At 44.1% G+C, this 21,607-nt stretch overlaps 1 protein-coding gene across 10 annotated transcripts in view; it reads left to right on the top strand.

Moving 5' to 3' along the window:
• EXD3 (exonuclease 3'-5' domain containing 3) overlaps positions 1-21,607 on the top strand; it is a 573,796-nt gene that overhangs the window by 89,883 nt on the left and 462,306 nt on the right. For 9 of the 10 annotated variants that reach the window (XM_084650100.1, XM_084650101.1, XM_084650103.1 and 6 more), the window contains exon 3: positions 17,505-17,604. In XM_084650100.1, coding sequence (XP_084506226.1) covers positions 17,568-17,604 — 37 coding nt within the window. In that variant the 5' untranslated portion in view covers positions 17,505-17,567. Of the gene's footprint in view, positions 1-7,299; positions 7,361-17,504; positions 17,605-21,607 lie in introns of those variants that run through there. The other variant, XM_084650096.1, reaches the window with a different exon arrangement.

The raw sequence follows: 21,607 nt of genomic DNA on the forward strand, positions 1-21,607 counted from the left end.
CTGACCTACTTTTATCTGAAAGAGATATTACATTAAAAGCGCCAATCATGAAGCAGAATCTAGATGGTGTGAGCCAAGGTGCGTGGTTGTTGAACGGAGCCTCTTAAGCCAATGAGGTTATTCAGAGAGATATTATGCACAATTTTAGCTCTAGAAATGAATCCACTAACTCAGCATAGGTTGAGTTTTAACCATTGGCACCAGGGCAAGGGTTTCACCCCCACATCTGCATCAGTAACAGAGATTCTCAAATTTCTTCAAGATGGATTCAGTCTGGGCCTGACAGAGATCCAGTTGCTGCTTTTTCTAGCATCCTTAGTGCATCAGACAAGTAGTGAATTTCATCTTATCCAGATGTCCAGCATTTTTCTTAGGAGAGCAGCATTTCTTCTGCATCCTGTGAACTGTATTTTAAAGAATCCTTATTGAGGTTGCAGGAACAAACCATCCCAATATGTAGAAAGAATAGTAAATATGGCAGGCGACCAGCTTGGCTTAACAGTGAAATCCTTGCAAAGGAAGACTGGGCAAATGATCAGAGAGGAGTATAAGAATATTCCTCAGGCATGCAGGAGTGAAATCAGGAAGGCCAAATCACACTTGGACTTGCAGCTAGCAAGGGATGTTAAGAGTAACAAGAAGGGTTTCTTCAGGTATGTTAGCAACAAGAAGAAAGTCAAGGAAAGTGTGGGCCCCTTACTGAATGAGGGAGGCCAACCTAATGACAGAGGATGTGGAAAAAGCTAATGTACTTAATGCTTTTTTGCCTCTGTCTTCACGAACAAGGTCAGCTCCCAGACTGCTGCACTGGGCAGCACAGCATGGGGAAGAGGTTATCAGCTCTCGGTGGAGAAAGAAGTGGTTCAGGACTATTTAGAAAAGCTGGACGAGAACAAGTCCATGGGTCCGGTTGCGCTGCGTCTTAGGGTGCTAAAGGAGTTGGAAGGTGTGATTGCAGAGCCATTGGCCATTATCTTTGAAAATTCATGGCAATCGGGGGAAGTCCCGGAGACTGGAAAAAGACTATTGTAGTGCCCATCTTTAAAAAAGGGAAGGAGGAGGATCCTGGGAACTACAGGCCAGTCAGCCTCACCTCAGTCCCTGGAAAAATTATGGAGCAGGTCCTCAAGGAATCAATTCTTAAGCACTTAGAGGAGAGGAAAGTGATCAGGAAGAGTCAGCATGGATTCACCAAGGGCAAGGCATGCCTGACTAATCTAATTGCTTTTTATGACGAGATAACTGGCTCTGTGGATGAAGGGAAAGCAGTGGACATGTTGTTCCTTGACTTTAGCAAAGCTTTTGACACGATCTCCCACAGTATTCTTGCCAGTAAGTTAAAGAAGTATGGGCTGAATGAATGGACTATAAGGTGGATAGAAAGCTGGCTAAATTGTCGGGCTCAACGGGTAGTGTTCAATGGCTGCATGTCTAGTTGGCAGCCGGTATCAAGTGGAGCGCCCCAAGGGTCGGTCCTTGGGCTGGTTTTGTTCAATATATTCCTTAATGATCTGGAGGATGGCGTGGATTGCACCCTCAGCAAGTTTGCAGATGACACTAAACTGGGAGGAGAGGTAGATACGCTGGAGGGTAGGGATGGGATACAGAGGGCCCTAGACAAATTAGAGGATTGGGCCAAAAGAAATCTGAGGAGGTTCAACAAGGACAAGTGCCGAGTCCTGCCCTTAGGACGGAAGAATCCCATGCACCGCTGTAGACGAGGGTCTGAATGGCTAGGCGGCAGTTCTGCGGAAAAGGACCTAGGGGTGACAGTGGACGAGAAGCTGGATATGAGTCAACAGTGTGCCCTTGTTGCCAAGAAAGCTAACAGCATTTTGGGCTGTATAAGTAGGAGCATTGCAAGCAGATCGAGGGACATGATCATTCCCCTCTCTTTGACACTGGTGAGGCCTCATCTGGAGTACTGTGTCCAGTTTTGGGCCCCACACTACAAGAAGGATGTGGAAAAATTGGAAAGAGTCCAGCGGAGGGCAACAAAAATGATTAGGGGACTGGAGCACATGACTTATGAGGAGAGGCTGAGGGAACTGGGATTGTTTAGTCTGCAGAAGAGAAGAATGAGGGGAGATTTGATAGCTGCTTTCAACTACCTGAAAGGGGGTTCCAAAGAGGATGGATCTAGATTGTTCTCAGTGGTGGCAGATGACAGAACGAGGAGTAATGGTCTCAAGTTGCAGTGGAGGAGGTTTAGGTTGGATATTAGGAAAAACTTTTTCCCTAGGAGGGTGGTGAAGCACTGGAATGGGTTACCTAGGCAGGTGGTGGAATCTCCTTCCTTGGAGGTTTTTAAGGTCAGGCTTGAGAAAGCCCTGGGTGGGATGATTTAATTGGGGATTGGTCCTGCTTTGAGCAGTGGGTTGGACTAGATGACCTCTTGAGGTCCTTTCCAACCCTGATAGTCTATGAATGTGCATCAGATTCTTTTATGGAATCTTACTTGCTTCTCGTCTGAACAACTCATAAAGGAGACTCTTTCTTTCTAACCATTACAGTGGCCTTTTTGATAGCAATCTTGTCTGTTCATAGGGTCTCTGAGTTGGGAGCTTTTATTCTGGATCATCCATACTGCACGTAACATAAGGCTAAGGTGGTATTCAGAACCAACCCTGTCTTCATACTAGAACTTAACTCCAGACTCCATAAGCACAGGAAATTGTTCTTCCATCCTTCTGCTCAGATCCATCACATTCCAAAGAGAAATCGTGGCATGTTTTGGATATCTGCAAAGCTCTCAAAGCATATATTCACCCCACAGCTCAGGTCAGAGACCAATATTTTGTTTGTGCTTTATTATCCAATGTCAAATGAAAAGAATACTTCAAAATCCTCAGGTTTTTTTCTGCAGAACTGCTGCTTAGCCAGTCGTTCCCCAGCCTGTAGTGATGTATGGGATTCTTTACATTCATTACCTCTATCTGCCCTAGCGTGTTAACTGGCAAACTGTGGGTTTTGATTTTCTTCTTCCTTTTTCTCCCTAAAGCAATAAAATAAAAATCAGGGAACGTAACTGTGACAGGTTGGACCCCCCCCTTCTGGGATGCCACCTGATGTACTGGGATTTCACTGAGCCCGCCTGCTCCACTCGTCTGGGCTCCCTCTCCCGGTTTTGCTGAATCAGACTCATGCACAGGTAGGGAGCACCAGTGGTAGAATCACACAGAGTCTGCAAACGGTTCTCTATGGGAAGGCTCAGTTAGGAAATTGCCCAGCACTCAAGTGCTCCCCTCTGGAAGGTACAGCCAAAATAATATTGCCTTGCACTGTAGAGGAATCTGTACAACGTAAGCTCATAAATTTGCCCCCTCCCTCAATGTGGAGGAAGATATGCACAACTTCTTGCCCCCCCTCACTCCCCGTTATAAATTGCACAGGCTGGGTTATGTTATAAACAAGAAATATGTTTATTTACTATAAAAGGTAAATTTAAGTGAAAAGGGATAGCGAACAGAACAAAGCAAATTACTAAGGAAATAAAGTAAAACACACAAACTAAGCTTGATTCACTAAGGAAACAGGTTACAAAATGTAATTTCTCACCCTAAATGTTGACTTAGGCAGGGTGCAGAGTTTCTGTGGCTTAGAGTTCCAGTTATTTCTCTTTACAGACTAGACTTCTCTGTCTCAGTCTGGACTCAGCCCTTGTCTTTCCCTCAGATTAGTTCCTTTGTCTCTTCAGGTACTATTAGCAGTCTTTCTTCTTGGGTAGGACGGCAGTGAAGGGAGAGTCCTGGTTGCCTTACTCCCCAGCCTTAAATAAGTTTTAAAGAAGGCCGGAATCTTTTGTTTCCCAGTGTTGACCTCCCCCTTCTCTTAATGGAAAATGACTAGAAGTCCAAGATGGTGTACAGTTTCAGGTGACAGGACCACATGACTTAGTAGCATCACAGCTATGTCCCAGGATGCCTCTCAGGAAGAAGAGAGATTAGTATCTTCAGAGTCTCATTGTTTCTTCCTAATGGCCCATCAAGGCTGATGGCCTGTTGTCTGGTGGGTGTCTCCCAAATACACACACAGTTGTAATTGTTACAGATTCAATATTCTTAACTTTAGATACAGAAATGATACATACATACAAATTGGATAATCACATTCAGTAAATTATAACCTTTCCGATGATTCCTTAAAAGATCCATCTTTGATAAAACATATCTGTTATGCCATATCCATATCATAAGCATATTTCCATAAAGAATATGGGGTATAATGTCACAGTAACTTCAAAAAACTAGTAACAGTGTAAAGGTGGAAAAATCGAGCACTCCAAAATCATAAAATTCCAGACATTGAGATTTCTGTTGCACAATGTTGTGCACAAAGTATATTCTCTGTATACCTTGTTTAATGGACACCTTAATGTGTGATATAAAATATTTAGAATGTACTATACTACTGAGAATTCTAGCAGAAACATTCACTTTTGGTATCTGCTCACTGCAGAGTTCTTGATTTTTCTCCTTCACAGTGGTCATTGCTGGATGTTTGTATTGAATCATGTTGTTGTTTGGTGTCCATGCTGTGTATTTTATGCTTAATAGTTCTCTACATCCTCAAAACTTAATACTAAAGGAAGAGATCACCTCCCGGATGTACACACATTTCTGAAAGAAAGGAAGGGAATAGTTTCTTTCTTTCTTTCTTTCTTTCTTTCTTTCTTTCTTTCTTTCTTTCTTTCTTTCTTTCTTTCTTTCTTTCTTTCTTTCTTTCTTTCTTTCTTTCTTTCTTTCTTTCTTTCTTTCTTTCTTTCTTTCTTTCTTTCTTTCTTTCTTTCTTTCTTTCACATAGGCAGTGGGTAAAAAAGGGAGAAGGGTAACACTAAGGAAGATATGAGCACTGGAAGAATCTGAAATTTAGGACTGGAAGGGACATTGAGAGCTCATCAGGTACAGCCCCCTGCACTGAGGCAGGACCAAGTAAACCTAGGCCATCTCTGACAGGTGTTTGTTCCACCTGTGTTTAAAAACCTTCAATGATAGGGATTCCACAGCCTCCTTTGAAAGCTTATTCCAGAACTTAACGATCTTTATAGTTAAAAAGTTTTTCCTAATATCTAATCTAAATCTCCCTGGCTGCAGGTTAAGCCCGTTACTTCTTGTCCTCCTTCAGTGGACCTGGAGAACAATTGAAAAGTCCAATTGGGTTTTGTAATATGGGGTTTTTAATCTATGGACTGAAACATCGAGGGCAAGGAGGACTATCTGTGATTAGTGTCAGTGTATAGGAACGGCTGGGCAGATATTTGAAGAGAACAACTTCGAGCAGTGAAGTTGTTCAGAAAAGAAAGAAAGGTGTGGGAGGGCTAGAGGGAGATGGGCCTTTCCATCCTAAAACTTCCTCTACTCACTGTAGTAGTTGTTTGTCAAATGGATTTTCTACTCTGAGCAATGTCTGTGATATTTAGCCAGCAGAGGGTGCTGGAGACCAGCATACAGACACTGCCCCTCTGCCCCTTTCCCGAACAAAGAGAGACCTGTAATTCAGCTCTGTAGCTTGTGGTTCAGAGCTAGCATCCTTTCTCTGTGTTAACACAGGGTAAGAAATGGCCACGCTGGACGCTGAGAAACCATCCTTTGACTTAGAAATCCTTCCCTGTCTCTCATCTGGTTCCCTTCCCTCAGTTTTACCTTCTTTTCCTGAACAAACATGCCAAGGGACCAAGTCTGATTAACTTGAAAAAAACAGAAAGATGAGCAAACGGAGCATGGTCATTGGAGTTTTCAGGGTGTATCTGCTTGTGCTGCTGGCAAAGTGCTTTACAAGTTCTCTAAAGAAAGGGAAACCTAGAAGGCTGTGACCTGCAGCTGAATCACCTTTGCCTTTGTGGATGGAAAAACTCATTAGTTCAGCTGGGGGTATGTATCCCCCTGCCCTGCTGAAGCAGAAGCCTCTCTGTGTGTACTGGGCTCCCAAGATAGGGGAGGCATTTTCTGTACAGGGACTACTTACATTTTGAGGTGATGGTAGGTGAAGATCCTTCCAAAATAGCTCAAATTAAACCTACATCTGATTATGTAGAAGAGGCAGCTATTCCTCAGCCAACGGCAACTTCCCTTTCCCTGGGTGCAAATGAGCCCCTTCTTAATCAGCTCTTAAAAATGAGTTCCAGGACATGAGCAAGAAAACTGTCTGACAGGGAGATCTAATGGTTGGTTTGTGAAAAGACTTGAAAGGCAGAGATGATGTCTGCCTCTCCCTCAATAGCTCCGTCAATATTTGGCTGTTCAAGACTAAGAAGGGGAAAGGGTCCAAAACTAATTTTGTCAAAAGATTTCAGATAGAAGATGCACTGACTTACACATGCATTCAGAGTCAGAATTTACCTCAGACCATAGCTTTTATGAGGAAAAGATTGCTGAAAGTTTGTATCCTTCCAGCAATGATGACTCTTCCAGAAGTCATCATTTTAGAGCATTTTCCCAGGTGGGAAAAGATTTATCTTTTGAGAGAAAGGTTTGTCTCGTCTCAAAAACCTCTGTTGTATCATCTTTGTCAACCCTCTGAATAAACCTTCCACATTTAATTTCTGGAAAAATCAGTTAAGTCATATGCCATTAAATTTGCTTCAATTTGATAGTACCCGGGATCTGTTTATTCTAAACGGGAGGGAAAAGAGTGGGTACCTTTAACCTCACTGCCTCTCTAAAGCTGAGTAACTCAATTGCTCTGGAGTGGGTCATACAGCAAGTGGCTGCTGTCTTGTGATCTGCAACGTTAATTACAGATTCTGAATGTATGAATGGTCAGACGTGAACCTCTGCTAGACTGTTAGGCATTGGCATATGTAACTGAAAAAGTCATTTCTGAAGATTTATTATTGTTTGTTTATTATTGGTATTCTGTTGATACCCACAATGTGGCATTATCCACACAGGCATGAAGACATTGTCCCAAAGAGCTTGCACGAAGGTCTCAGATTTTATTTATTAGCTTGATTTCACAATAATTTGTGTATTCTTATTGCATGTTCCTTGGAGAGTGCATGGAGATGGTATAACTCCACTGACTTCAACCACACTTGGTCTGTTCAGTGCAGGCAAGACACAAAGAGTTCCACTGAATCCTATTGTAATTAACTGGAAATTTACATTTCAAAACAATCCAAAACATAATTACTTAAACAAAAGCTGTATGTATAAAACAGAGACAGAGAGTGATGGATATGTTTATTAGATTGATTTGTAATAAACTAAATGATATGTTTAATTGATAATGAAGAAGTCCTTCTCCATTTAATTTGAGAGTTCTGGCATTACACGCTCTCACTAATAGATCAAATGTTTCGGATTCTGCTTCGCTGTTGTGTTCTGGAATGCTCCGCAAGCTGGGTCCAGATGGGTCAGAGGTGAGCATCTCAGCCAATCCACTATGGGGCTATGAAGTTTTATGTGCAGACAAGTAACATTCCAGACCATTGATAAAGAAGTGAAACTGCCTGGGGCTGTGCACAGAATTCAGACTGTGTTGCTTTCAGACTTCTTTTTTTTCCTGATGTTGATAGTTGCCCTTCTCCCTTGCTTTCAACAAATTAAATATAGGGTTTCTGTGTAGTTTGAAGATTTATGTGTTGAGGGAGTTGGCTAAGTGAGAACAGTTTGAACTTGACTTTTGCCTTTCATACCCTTTTTACAATGAAAGGTATTATTGACAAACTCCCATGTATTTCTGATGAATAAAACTGACCTAAGAAAATGTCTAGAGATAGGCTTAATATACAGGTAACTATACTGACTTACCAAAGAAATGTGATGACATTTGGATAACTACAACAATGCAGAACTATGACATAGGGCATAAATCCCAAAACTGTTGACATCAATGGAAAGACTCCCATTGACTTCAGTGGGCTTTGGATCAGATCCATAATGCCTTTGCCAGGACCCTGAAAAATGTGCATGTGTATTGCTTTAACTAAAATGGACCTCCATCCAGTGCTTTCTGGGATGCGTTGGGTAGTGCTGGGTGCCTCTCTGGCTCCATATCCTTCCATGTTAGGTGGTGATGGAGCAGTTAAAGGAAAACTGAAATGATTATTGACAATTAAATGTTTAATTCAACATTGGTACTTGAGTTTGTGTAGATGACAATATTACCAAGCTGAAGCATTCAAAGATGATGATTCAGTCCCCAGAAAATCAAGAGATTGACTTAAAAATCATGACATTTTAAAAAAATATTAAAGGTTGGCGACTTTTTATTTTAGGTTACATTCAATTAACCTTTTCAAGCATTTCTTCACAATCATGGGGACTGGAAACTTACTTTTGTTTAAAAAAAAAAAAAGGAGAGAGACTGAGTCATAGAATCATAGAATATCGGGGTTGGAAAGGACCTCAGGATGTCATCCAGTCCAACCCCCTGCTCAAAGCAGGACCAATCCCCAACTGAATCATCCCAGCCAGGGCTTTGCAAGCCTGACCTTAAAAACTTCTAAGGAAGGAGAATCCACCACCTCCCTAGGTAACGCATTCCAGTGTTTCACCACCCTCCTAGTGAAAAAGTTTTTCCTAATATCCAACGTAAACCTCCCCCACTGCAATTTAAGACCTCCTCATTCTGTCATCTGCTACCACTGAGAACAGTCTAGATTCATCCTCTTTGGAACCTCCTTTCAGGTAGTTGAAAGCAGCTATCAAATCCCCCCTCATTCTTCTCTTCCGCACACTAAACAGTCCCAGTTCCCTCAGCCTCTTCTCAGAAGTCATGTGTTCCAATCCCCTAATCATTTTTGTTGCCCTCCGCTGGACTCTTTCCAATTTTTCCATATCCTTCTTGTAGTGTGGGGCCCAGAACTGGACACAATACTCCAGATGAGGCCTCACCAATGTCGAATAGAGGGGAACGATCACGTCCCTCGATCTGCTGGCAGCGCCCCTACTTATAGAGCCCAAAATGCCATTGGCCTTCTTGGCAACAAGGGCACACTGTTGACTCGTATCCAGCTTCTCGTCCACTATAACCCCTAGGTCCTTTTCTGCAGAACTGCCACCTAGCCATTCGGTCCCTAGTCTGTAGCAGTGCATTGGATTCTTCCGTCCTAAGTGCAGGACTCTGCCCTTGTCCTTGTTGAACCTCCTCAGATTTCTTTTGGCCCAATCCTCTAATTTGTCTAGGGCCCTCTGTATCCCATCCCTACCCTCCAGCATATCTACCTCTCCTCCCAGTTTAGTGTCATCTGCAAACTTGCTGAGGGTGCAATCCACACCATCCTCGAGGTCATTTATGAAGATATTGAACAAAACTGGCCCCAGGACCGACCCTTGGGGCACTCCACTTGATACCGGCTGCCAACTAGACATGAAGCCATTGGTCACTACCTGTTGAGCCTGACAATCTAGCCAGCTTTCTATCCACTTTATAGTCCATTCATCCAGTCCATACTTCTTTAATTTACTGGCAAGAATATTGTGGGAGACCATGTCAAAAACTTTGCTAAAGTCAAGGAACAATACGTCCACTGCTTTCCCCTCATCCACAGAGCCAGTTATCTCGTCATAGAAGGCAATTAGATTAGTCAGGCATGACTTGCCCTTGGTGAATCCATGCTGGCTGTTCCTGATCACTTTCCTCTCCTCTAAGTGCTTCAGAATTGATTCCTTGAGGACCTGCTCCATGATTTTTCCAGGGACTCAGCCTGACCTGACTGGCCTGTAGTTCCCAGGATCCTCCTCCTTCCCTTTTTTTTACAGGCGCCGCCCCCGCAGCTCCCATTGGCTGCGGTTCCTGGCCAATGGGAGCTGCGGTGCCAGCGCTTGTGGTGGGAGCAGCACACGGAGCCCTGCTGGCCGCCCCTCCCCCTGGGAGCTGCAGGGACATGCCGGTTGGAGCCAGGTAGGGAGCCTGCCAGCCCCACCAACCCTCCCCTCCCCCCAGCACCAGCAGGGGTCCTGCTGCCCTGCCCACCCATCGGGGTCCCGGGGTGCATGCCACTGCCTGTACACCCCACCCCCAGCACCAGCAGGGATCACGGGCCACCAGCTGCCTCCCACGCAGGACTAGCAGGGGTCCTGGCCCCCGTTCCCCTCCGCACCCACGGCGCCTCTGGACTACTTCCACTCCCTCCCGCCCCCCCATCCCCTGGAGCACCTGCGGCCCCCAAGTTTTAGATAGGAATATATAGTAAAAATCATGGACAGGTCACGGGCCGTGAATTTTTGTTTACTGCCCGTGACATGTCCATGACTTTTACTAAAAATGCCCTTGACTAAAACGTAGCTTTAGTCATGGTCTCGGGTACTGCTAAGGCCTGGTCTATACTACAGAGTTAAGTTGACATAAGGCGGCTTAAGTCAACCTAACTCTATAAGTGTCTGTGCTACAATTAGGCTCCCACAGATGTAAGTCAGCCACTACAGCAACTTAATAACTCCACCTCCGAGAGAAGTGTAGCACTTAAGTCAATGTAGTTAGGGTGGCCCAGTGTCAGTATAGACAGTGTTACATCCATCAGTGGAGCCCTGTTCCCCTGTGCTGACAGCCTGAACTGTCAGCCCCAGGTGAGGCTCACAGCCAGAGCACTCCCTTCCTCCCCCTTCCCTGCCCTGCGGCTGTCAGGAGGTGAACTAGGCATTCGTTCAGCTGACTTCAAATCATTTTCATTCTGGAAACTGATTGGTTAAATTACTATGAAACTCATTATGGCATTTTGGTTTTTAAAAAGCCCAGAACAAAACCTGTCATTGGAGTGGTGTCACAGCCATGAGCTATAGCTCTCACAGCACCAACAGAACGGCACGGTGACAGTTTCTTGGGAGCTGCCAGTGAGATACTTGTTGGAGGGGGAAATCATTGGTTAAACTCCGCAGTGAAGAAGCTGTTTGTGGAACTCTCTTCCTCTAACTTTCCCATATAGCAAAAAGAAAAAGAGGACTTTTGGCACCTTGGAGACTAACCAATTTATTTGAGCATAAGCTTTCGTGAGCTCATTTTCCACTGAATGCATCCGATGAAGTGAGCTGTAGCTTACGAAAGCTTATGCTCAAATAAATTGGTTAGTCTCTAAGGTTCCACAAGTCCTCCTTTTCTTTTTGCGAATACAGACTAACGCGGCTGCTACTCTGAAACCTGTCAGTTTCACATATAGGTTTATTTTTGAAGACACTCTGTACATGATGACAATGGCCTGTTTCTAATGTGTCATTATTAACCATTGCAAAATTAGTGAAGTCTGATGGAGCTGAGCTCTATGTAAGATCCAAGTCAGAGACATTTTCCTCCTCCAGACATACGAGGCTCAGACGTTGATGAGACTAACTCATGGTGCACAATCAGACTCAAGCCTGAAAGTAAAAAGAGTAGACGAGTAGGGAGAAATGAGAAAATACCTCTCTGCATGGAGAATAATTGAACTAAATTTAACATCCACTCCAAAATTACTCTAATACGATGTAAAAGAGAGAAGTTAGGTTTTTTTTAAAAAAAAAAAAAAAAAAAAAAGGCTTGAAAGAAACCACAAACAGAAGGGAAATTGTGATTTTTTACCATTCAACAAAAATAGAAGCAGCGTCTGGAGGTTCTTTTTTCTGCCAAGAAACATTAATGAATTATGGGACCTGTCCATTTAATGCCAATGACTTGAAAAACTGCAAACGTCTGCAGAGGGAAACTAAAAACAGGTATTGTACAAAAAGCAGGGTTCCCCATGCTGTCACAGTTGGAAAAAGGGAAGGGGGGCGGGAAATGCCATTAATAGTATAGCTTCTTTGCACCGTGGCTAAACATTTCAAACATCACATTATGTCTGGACACCTAGTCTCATTGTGTGCAGCCCAAATGTGAAGAGTTTGTATGTTAAATAATTTCTTAGATTATTGTTTTACTAGACTAGATTCTCAGGGCTCTATACAATAAAAATAGTCCAAGCAGAATATGTAGAATGACAAATTCCATCCTAATTTACATAGTTTTGAGGCAGTAGCCAAAATGGAGATATGACTTGCCTGTTTTTTCTGAAGGTATCCAAGAAAAAGGTACTTTCCACAAGTCGTCACATCCACTAGATATTAAGATAATACCTGACTCACAAAATAATGGGATTTGATTAGTGCTCTGCATGGCTATATAGATGCCTGACTTAATTCCCAATCTGTTTCTTCACACACTGGCAATGCAGCAGCAGGAATGTGATCAACACCTGAGTGAAAATGAGAGACATTTATTTCTCGGTATCAGGCTACGGGGCTATAGAGCAGCATCAGTATGAGTTTCCCTGGTAGGTGACTCATGGAAGGGACTCACAGGGGAGGACATGTGACCTCCCCACATGACTCCACCCCGCCCCCAGCCTGGGGCCCCCATGCTCTTCTCCTCCCCATCCCACATTACCTGGGATGGGGAGGGGAAGGGAAGGGGGATTCTGTCCTCCTGTTCTGCCGGCTCCCCCTGGCATGTTTGACTGCACTTCCTGGCAGCCAGGCCGTGGAGCTACTCCCAGATGCTGTCCAGTGCAGCACAGCGGCTGCCTGGGAGAATGCCTGCTGCCCTGGTTTCCACCTGGGTTTGGCTTCCAGGACAGGAGCTGAGTGAGTCGGAGCCCCCCTGCCGTCCTCGGCATGCTCAGAGTCAGCTCCCGTCCCCAGAATTTGAGCCTGGGTGGGGGACAGCCTGCTGCTGCCGCAGCCAGGCACACTCTCCCGGTCAGCCACTGCGCTGCACGAGGCAGTGTACCAGGCAGAATGGCTGGAAGAGGAGAGGCTCTGGCCTTGCCTCTTCCCTTCTGGCTCTGACACCACTCCTTCTTCTCCCCACCTGGGCCAGCTGCTGGGGGCACCTGGCCCTGCTGGAGGGTCACTTGATGCTTTGTGCCCCTCTCACAAGTCATCACAGTGGGGTATTCTCAGGGTTCTGACTAACAAATAGAGAGGTATTGTGGGAAGCAAGAGCTGAAAGTGTCATTTTAAAAAGTATTCTATAGATCTCTGAACGTGACTGCTGATGTATGCTGTGGTCTTTCCTAAAATGGCTGCTCACTAAAAGAATATTGCCAATAGGTAAGAACTGTTAGAGTTGGTCTTCTGGAATTACTCATCTAAATTCAAGAGGGAATTTGAAAGAAATCTTGTCAGAGTTCTGAAAATTTGCCCAAATGCTGAATGTTTGTGCCAGTGACTGTGGTCTGGAACTCATGAGTGAGCAACCTGAAAAGATGTTATTTTACAAGTGGGGAAGCTCTTCTCCTTTGCCGCTGCCTACTAAATATGACCATATTCCTGGGAGGGTCCTGTGCCGTTTCAGTGGGTGTGTTTGCTTGGACTGGTCAATAATGTACTTACGTTACTATTTTCTAGAGAGGATTAAGGGAATACTCTATTTTATAGGTTTAATAATCTTCCTCCTATCCTTGCATTCTTTTGCTGCCAACATATTTGGGGGTCACAGAATCACAGTAGGGAGGAAAAAGTCACATCTTAGTGTGATATATTTATGCAGACCCATTAAAATAATGGAAACATAAGACTGGAAGGAATCTTGATAGATCTAGTGCAGTCTGCTACACTGTGGCAGGACTAAGTATTATCTGTACCTGAGAGGTGTTTAACCTTATCTTAAAAACCACCAATGATGGAGATTCCAGAACCTCTCTAGGTTGTTTGTTCCAGTGCTTACCCTGACAGGAAATTTTTTTCTGATGTCTAACCTATATCTCACTTGCTGCAATTTAAGCCCATTACTTATTGTTCTGTACTCAGTGGCTAACAAGAACTATTTATCACTTTCCTTTTTATAGCACCCTTTTATGTTCTTGAAGACTATTATCATTTCATTATCATGGTCGTTCTCCCTCACTCATCTCCATCATCTTCTCTTCTCCAGACTAAACAATCCCAATTTTTCAGTCTTTACTTGTAGGTCACGTTTTCTAGACCTTTAGAGCCTCTGAACAACATACTAACCCACAGAGACCTTCCTACCAAGACTACAAAAAGAAAGATTCTTGATGGACTCCTTCTGAAGGTCGAAACAACAGACTGGCCTTCTACATAGAGTGCTTCTGCTGACGTGCACGGGCTGAAATTGTGGAAAAGCAGCATCACTTGCCCCATAACCTCAGCCGTGCAGTACACAATGCCATCGACAGCCTCAGAAACAACTCTGACATCATAATCAAAAAGGCTGACAAAGGAGGTGCTGTTGTCATCATGAATAGGTCGGAATATGAACAAGAGGCTGCTAGGCAGCTCTCCAACACCACTTTCTACAAGCCATTACCCTCTGATCCCACTGAGGGTTACCAAAAGAAACTACAGCATTTGCTCAAGAAACTCCCTGAAAAAGCACAAGAACAAATCCGCACAGACACACCCCTGGAATCCCAATCAGGGGTATTCTATCTGCTACCCAAGATCCATAAACCTGGAAATCGTGGACGCCCCATCATCTCAAGCATTGGCACCCTGAGAGCAGGATTGTCCGGCTATGTGGACTCTCTCCTCAGGCCCTACGCTACCAGTGCTACCAGCTATCTTCGAGACACGACTGACTTCCTGAGGAAACTACAATCCATCAGTGATCTTCCTGAAAACACCATCCTGGCCATGATGGATGTAGAAGCCCTCTACACCAACATTCCAGACAAAGATGGAGTACAAGCCCTGAGGAACAGTATCCCCGATAATGTCACGGCAAACCTGGTGGCTGAACTTTGTGACTTTGTCCTCACCCATAACTACTTCACATTTGGGGATAATGTATACCTTCAATGTATTCCTACCTACATGCCTCCAGCTTTCACCCTGACCACACCACACGATCCATTGTCTACAGCCAAGCTCTACGATACGACCACATTTGCTCCAACCCCTCAGACAGAGACAAACACCTACAAGATCTCTATCAAGCGTTCTTACAACTACAATACCCACCTGCTGAAGTGAAGAAAAAGATTGACAGAGACAGAAGAGTACCCAGAAGTCACCTACTACAGGACAGGCCCAACAAAGAAAATAACAGAACGCCACTAGCCATCACCTTCAGCCCCCAACTAAAACTTCTCCAATGCCATCAAGGACCTATAACCTATCCTGAAGGACGACCCATCACTCTCGCAGATCTTGGGAGACAGGCCAGTCCTTGCTTCCAGACAGTCCCCCAACCTGAAGCAAATACTCACCAGCAACCACACACCACACAACAGAACCACTAACCCAGGAACCTATCCTTGCAACAAAGCCCGTTGCCAACTGTGTCCACATATCTATTCAGGGGACACCATCATAGGGCCTAATCACATCAGCCACACTATCAGAGGCTCTTTCACCTGCACATCTACCAATGTGATATCTGCCATCATGTGCCAGCAATGCCCCTCTGCCATTTACATTGGCCAAACTGGACAGTCTCTTCGTAAAAGAATAAATGGACACAAATCAGACGTGAAGAATTATAACATTCAAAAACCAGTCGGAGAACACTTCAGTCTCTTTGGTCACTCGATTACAGACCTAAAAGTCGCAATTCTCCAAGAAAAAGACTTCAAAAACAGACTCCAACGAGAGACTGCTGAATTGGAATTAATTTGCAAACTGGATACAATTAACTTAAGCTTGAATAGAGACTGGGAGTGGATGAGTCATTACACAAAGTAAAACTATTTCTTCATATTTATCTTCCCCCCCCCCCACTGCTGTTCCTCACAGGTTCTTGTCAACTGCTGGAAATGGCCCACCTTGATTATCACTACAAAAGGTTTTTTCCCCTCTACTCTCCTGCTGGTAGTAGCTCACCTTACCTGATCACTCTCATTACAGTGTGTATGGTAACACTCATTGTTTCATGTTCATTGTGTATATAAATCTCCCCACTGTATTTTCCACTGAATGCATCCGATGAAGTGAGCTGTAGCTCACGAAAGCTTATGCTCAGATAAATGTGTTAGTCTCTAAGGTGCCACAAGTCCTCCTTTTCTTTTTGCGGATACAGACTAACACGGCTGCTACTCTGAAACCTATAATTTTATTGTCAGTTTCTGGTGACACTGTGAGTGACACCCTCGGAGTGATGTTTATATCTCACTAGACCCCTGGGGAAGTCATCTTCTGTGGTTGCATGTTGTCCTCTGAAGTGCTCATGAGACTACCATTCACTTCACATGGATCGTATTTATAACACTCAAAAAGTACACATACCTGAAGTAAGCCTTTAACAGGTTATCCAATAACTTAAATCCCTTCTCTTTCCTAGTATAGTTGTAGGCTTCTGTGCATTGCTGTTCACAAGAACACTAAATCTGGGTATTCTTGAGGGGAATTTCATTCCTGACAAACAATCTTCTAATGTGAGTGAGCAGGAAGGATGTAGTTAAGGCAGTGGACTGGGACTCAGGAGACCTGGGTTCTATTCCCAGCCACAGCCAAGATGTAATGAATGGATGGATGAGCAAACAAGGAGGTGGGGCAGTGTAACAATGATGCAAATATGATTGTTGTATCAACAGTTCGCAAAACTATAAAGTTATGTAGGTTTTGTTTAGTTAATGGGGACAAATAAACAGATAACATTCAAGATGTGGCTTTGACTTACACTGGAGTCTGTGAAATATGAACCTAAAAGTTAATGTTACATTGATGTAGAAATCAAGCTGCATTGTTGAATATGTGGGAATAATTGAGATGATGTGCTCATCTGATTTTGTGCTGTCTTCCACCGTGGGTTTAGATTAATAATTCCTCATGCAGCATGTGTCTACACAGCTGCTGGAAGGTATGATTCCCAGCTTGGCTAGATCTACATGCATTAGCTCTGCTTGAGGTAGTGCCTAAAAACAGCAGCATGGCCAAGCAGGCACTAGCTAGCTGCCCAAATTCATGTCAGGTAGGATTTTTAGGTGCTAGTTTGAGCAGAACTAACATGCCTATGTCTACCCTCGCAGGGAATTACATCTTCCAGCTGCAGTGTAGATATACCTTTAGGCAGGGGTGGCCAACCTAGGGCTCCAGAGCCACATGCAGCTCTTCAGAAGTTAAAATGCAGCTCCTTGTACAGGCACTGACTCCAGGGCTGGAGATACGGGTGCTAACTTTCCAAGGTGTCAGGGGGTGCTCACTGCTCAACCCCTGGCTCTGCCACAGGTCCTGTCCCCTCCCCTGAGCCTGCCATTTCCTCGTTCCTCCCCCTACCCCAGCCTCCTGCGCTCCACAAAACAGCTGATTGGGAGGCGCTGATTGGTAGGGCTGCTGGTGGGTGGGAGGCGCTCGGAGCCGGATGGGTGGGAGCTGATGAGGGGCTGCTGATGTATTACTGTGGCTCTTTGGCAATGTACACTGGTAAATTCTGGCTCCTTCTTAGGTTCAGGTTGGCCAGCCCTGCCCTTAGGAGCCCTCATCCTTCAAACTGTGTGCTGGAGTTTCTATGAGAAAATAGATCCCAGGGCACTTTCTCCCCCACTTTGCCGAGGTCAGACACCCCTTTATTTATGGAGTGCAAACTTACAATTTCCTTTTCCGAACTTGTGAAGGTTCCACAGGGCAGTAACTCTGCACTTTTCCTTTCAGAATTGGGAGCGCTGACTGCACCATTTTAGCTCAACATTTTAATTTGGTGTCCATCTAGAAAGGATGAATCAGGAGAGCAGCCCAAGCGATCACACTGGTGGTGAGTTTTCTGCCTGTGCAGGCACTCTGATCTATCTGTAATGTATTGGTCAGTAAGATTTGCTTTGTGCATGTTTTACTGTAGTGTCAGAAAATTTCTGTAGTGTCAGAAAATTAAACCCCAAACAGGAATAAAACAAAAACAGTGAATCAAGTGCTAACCAGTCAAATGCATCTTACAATGTGCCATGAAGGCGACTGGACCTTCAAGACTCTCTGAGAATAGTCAGCTGTCAGAACATTGGGAATTAGACTCTGATTTTAAAAAAATGTTTGACAATTGAAGTGTTTCAGCAACCCCCATCTGTGCACAAGAATGTACAGTTTTAATTACGATGCCTTACACAAGTGATCATTCAGTTTTATCCATCATCTAGTTTTTCTTTTATTCAGTCATGCGTCAGCAGTAATTATCCGTCTAATAAGAGTTCCTATTTAGATTACAAAGTAACGTGCAGCAAAGGCATAGATGTGTGTGTGCACACGTGCATGTGTATGTGTAATAAAAAACAGTGGCATCATGTCCCAATCCTGTGCAGGAAAGAGGGACCTGAGAACTATGTTAAGTATGAGTAATTAACCACTGGTACAGTTTACCAAGGGTTGTAGTGGATTTGCTGGAAATTTTTAAATCAAGATTAGATGTTCTTCTGAAAGATCTGCTCTAATTCAAACAGACAGTAGTTCAGAGAAGTTATGTGGCCTGTGTTACGCAGGAAGTCAGGCTAGATGAACACAGTTGGCCTTTCTGGCATTGGAATCTATGAACCTAGAAGCGGTGTCTATAAAGTGTCAGAGTCCTATTCAGTTGTGCACTTATTTTGATGTGTAAAGAGCTGTGCTTATCCTGATGTGAGGGCTATTTTCATGGTTTCCATTGTTTCCAATTCTTTTCTTGTGGATGAGGCTTTTTTTTTTTGGCGGGGGGGGGGGGGGGTGTCAGATTCCTTTTTCAAAGTAGAGGCTGTTGTGAGAGCTTGGCCTACTTGTTGTTTTGGTTTTTCCTTTAGAGGAATAGTGAGTCTGTTTCTTTCTGGGTTTTTTGTTTTTGTTTTGATTTGGGTTTTTTTTTTGTTTAGGTGGGTTTGTCTGTCTCTGACTTTATCTACATGAGGAAATTTTATCATTTCAATAGTGACAGTGGAAATCCTCATATCAGAGGGGTAGCCATGTTCGTCTGTATCCACAAAAACACCAAGGAGTCCAGTGGCATCTTAAAGACTAACAGATTTATCTGGGCATAAGCTTTCGTGGGTAAAAACCCCACTTCTTCAGATGCATGGAGTGAAAATTACAGATACAGGCATAAATATATATTGGCACATGAAGAGAAGGGAGTTACCTTACAAGTGGAGAACCAGTGTTGACAAGGCCAATTCAGTCAGGGTGGATGTGGTCCACTCCCAATAACTGATGAGGAGGTGTCAATACCAAGAGAGGGAAAATTGCTTTTGTAGTGAGCCAGCCACTCCCAGTCCCTATTCAAGCCCAAATTGATGGTGTTAAGTTTGCAAATGAATTGCAGCTCTGCAGTTTCTTTTTGAAGTCTGTTTTTGAAGGCTTTTTGTTGAAGAATGGCTACTTTAAAATCTGAGTGTCCAAGGAGATTGAAATGTTCTACTGGCTTTTGTATGTTACCATTCCTGATGTCTGATATGTGTCCATTTATCCTTTTACGTAGAGTGTCCGGTTTGGCCAATGTACATGACAGAGGGGCATTGCTGGCACATGATGGCGTATATCACATTAGTAGATGCGCAGGTGAATGAGCCTCTGATGGTGTGGCTGGTGTAGTTGGGTCCTCTGATGTCGCTAGAGTAGATATGGGGACAGAGAAGGCAACGGGGTTTGTTACAGGGACTGGTTCCTGGGATTGGTTCCAGAAGAGGATGGACTACAAGCGGTCAGGAACAGTATCCCTGATGAGGCCACGGCACACCTGGTGGCTGAACTTTGTGACTTTCAGATTTGGGGAAAACTTATACCTTCAGGTCAGCGGCACTGCTATGGGTACCTGCGTGGCCCCACAATATGCCAACATTTTTATGGCTGACTTAGAACAACGCTTCCTCAGCTCTCGTCCCCTAGCGCCCCTCTTATACTTATGCTACATTGATGACATCTTCATCATATGGACGCACAGGAAGGAGGCCCTTGAAGAATTCCACCTGGATTTCAACAATTTCCACCCCACCATCAATCTCAGCCTGGACCAGTCCACACAAGAGATCCACTTCCTGGACACTACAGTGCAAATAAATGATGGTCACACAAACACCACCCTATACCGGAAACCTACTGACCTCTATACTTACCTACATGCCTCCAGGACACATCACACGATCCACTGTCTACAGCCAAGCCCGAAGATACAATCACATTTGTTCCAATCCCTCAGACAGAGACAAACACCTACAAGATCTCTATCAAGCATTCTTAAAACTACAGTACCCACCTGGGGAAGTGAGGAAACAGATTGACAGAGCGAGATGGGTACCCAGAAGTCACCTACTACAGAACAGGCCCAACAAGGAAAATAACAGAACACCACTGGCCATCACGTACAGCCCCCAGCTAAAACCTCTCCAGCGCATCATCAACAATCTATAACCTATCCTGGCAAATGATCCCCCACTCTCACAGGCATTGGGAGGCAGGCCAGTCCTCGCTTCCAGACAGTCCCCCAACCTGAAGCAAATACTCACCAGCAACTACACACCACACCACAGAAAAACCCCTGGTTGAGAACCATTGATATAGGGGAGTGAGAGTTCCCACTCTTGAGTGTCCTCTGTGTGTTTTTGTTGATGTGGATGGAAGATGGCTCCATGCTAGGAGATTATAGGGGGCAGATGAATTAAGTGTGCGAGGGATCACAGTTTAGTGTCTTTGACAAATATGTGCTAGGATGACTCTGTGCAAGGGAAGGCTCCTTAAGCAAATCTTTTTTTGTCTCCATTGAGAGAGGTGGAAGAGTTGGCCAGAATGCTCCTGGATTGCTCATTGAGGGCAAAAGCTTAACAAGATAAAAAAGGCCTTGGATATTTATATGGAGCTCAGTAATATCTGAAGTTGTTATAGTTAATGACAACAGAATTTGGGGAGGGATATTAAACCCTGTTCTTCAGGGCTTAAGCCAATCTCTGACTAATAGAGACCAGGATGAGACCTTCATGGGGGGCATGATATCCCACATGTACCTACTGGGGTGTTCTTACATCTCCGTCTGGTGCTGGCCACTCTCAGATACAGGATTCTGGACTAGATGGATGTTGGGTCTGATCCATTGTGGAAATCCCTATGTTCCTGTGGTTTGCCAGCTGTGTTGCAAATAAGGCTGACATTCTATTTGGAAATCTCTGAAATCTGATCTCCATTTGTTCAGTTTCCAACACCTGATTCTGCTTCTACAGCTGCATTGCAACTTTTAGAACCTCAGTACAATTCATTGTCTAAGCCCCACTGAGCCTACCACTTAGGTAGGAGTTAGAGAAGAAGGATGCTTTAATCTTTTGAAAAATTTAAAATATTTTAATGTAATCCAGCTGGAATGGTAAGACTTTTCTCAGAGTCAGAGACAGCCAAGTTTTTCCCCCATTCCCTCCTCCCTTTGTCTACAGGAAGGAAGTCCTGGCAAGGGCCCTCTCAGCTTCCTGTCAACTTCTGAGCACATTTCCAGACACAATCTTCTCCACCATCCATCACCCGGATCAGCAAAACAATTACTGCAGTGCAACAGGAAAAACACATGTCTCACATAAACAGTTTGGAGGCTGTATGATCCCAAACCACTGGAATTCACGTACAAGCCAGATTAATCTGTGAGTTACATGTGACCGGAGATTATTCGGTACTTTCTTCCCTTCCTTTTGTAACCAGATGTCTTGGTCACTAAACTTTTCTCCTTTAAAGGACACTTAAAAAAGAAAAAGAATAAGATTTGTTTAATAAACTAGTTGCTACATTGGCAAAAGTCAATAGAATTTATACAGTCTTAGGCCAAG

Source organism: Lepidochelys olivacea, assembly GCF_965140295.1.
Source record: "Lepidochelys olivacea isolate rLepOli2 genome assembly, chromosome: 16".
Lineage (NCBI taxonomy): Eukaryota > Metazoa > Chordata > Testudines > Cheloniidae > Lepidochelys > Lepidochelys olivacea.